At 48.5% G+C, this 1,132-nt stretch overlaps 1 protein-coding gene across 1 annotated transcript in view; it reads right to left on the bottom strand.

The window, feature by feature from the left end:
• The window catches only part of stmn2b (stathmin 2b), a 14,246-nt gene extending 13,438 nt beyond the window's left edge, over positions 1-808 (bottom strand). The window contains exon 1 of the mRNA XM_076300868.1: positions 790-808. Coding sequence (XP_076156983.1) covers positions 790-808 — 19 coding nt within the window. The remainder of the gene's footprint in view (positions 1-789) is intronic.
• Positions 809-1,132: the final 324 nt, after the last annotated feature.

Here is a 1,132-nt window from a genome sequence, read left to right on the forward strand (position 1 = left end):
TTCTTTTTTTCATGGGGTGTCGTATTTTTCTTTTGACAGCTCCATAATGGCAACATCTAAAATATCCACACATGAAATACAACGAATACAAATCTGCATTTTACCCCCGTTCTAACGTAGGTTAGACTCTAACGTAGATGTAAGCACATCGAATGTGTCACCGACACCCGGTATTGTTCTGATGGATTGTTTGGCGGTGTTCAGCAGCTCGCTCTGAGATTGTGCAGAGACCGGGATCTTGGGTGGGGTCCGTCCGCATTATGCTGCGCGCGTATGTGTCTCGGGCTTCAACGGCAGGTGCGGCAGCATCACCGAGAACATAACCTCACCTCCTTTCCTCATGATTGTGTTTTTACGGGCAAATCACTTTTTGTTTAAATTGAAATCCAAATGTGTCACATACGATATCTCAGTTGAAACAACAGAAAGTGATTTATTTTATCAATGCACAATTTTCGCACCAGGAGCTGTGCTAGTGTGGCCCAAACTAAATATGAGCCTATCGGATTCTGTTTTTGCTCAAATGGCAACAAATCTTGATCCTAATCAAACTGACTAAACACCATCCAGGATTAGTTGGTTGCATTAACATGACGAACCTATATTTTCACAAGCATGTTTCGACCGCTCCCCAAACTGCGCCCGGTTTCCTGTGAGCTTTTGTGTTTAGGGTGTCGCCCCGTCTCTACGCTCTTTCGGCATCCTTAGTCTGGTGTCAGGGCGAGATGCTTCACTCCACCCTCAAAAACAGAAGCTACGTAATACCACCACAAATAAAAGATGTCTTACCGATTGCAGTTTTAGCCATGTCTGCTGTTGTCGGTGCGGTGACGGTCTGTGGTGTCTGAGCGCGCGTCGCAGTTCCGTTCGGTGGCGAGAAACCGAGTGCTTTAAGGCACTGAGTCAGCAGAAGGGTGCTCTGAGGGGAATGGGAGCGCGAGACGGGGGCTTTCTGAATTACGATCGTCTACGTGCTGAAGCAGATTGGCTCTCGTTCTCCCCTGACGCGCATCTCCAAGCAAGAGACGGTGGCGCGTGCCCAGTGTCCCGCTCGCAGGACGGTTTAAGTCCCTGCTTAATACAAGGTGATCACACGCGACTACCCCTTTTGTTCGGCTAGTGGTCCAGTCCG

This window comes from Alosa pseudoharengus, unplaced genomic scaffold (genome assembly GCF_046254945.1).
Source record: "Alosa pseudoharengus isolate Yale_2024_CS ecotype anadromous, Long Island Sound unplaced genomic scaffold, YU_APseudo_1.1 YU_APseudo_1.1_scf_23, whole genome shotgun sequence".
In the NCBI taxonomy this organism is placed as follows: Eukaryota; Metazoa; Chordata; class Actinopteri; order Clupeiformes; family Clupeidae; genus Alosa; species Alosa pseudoharengus.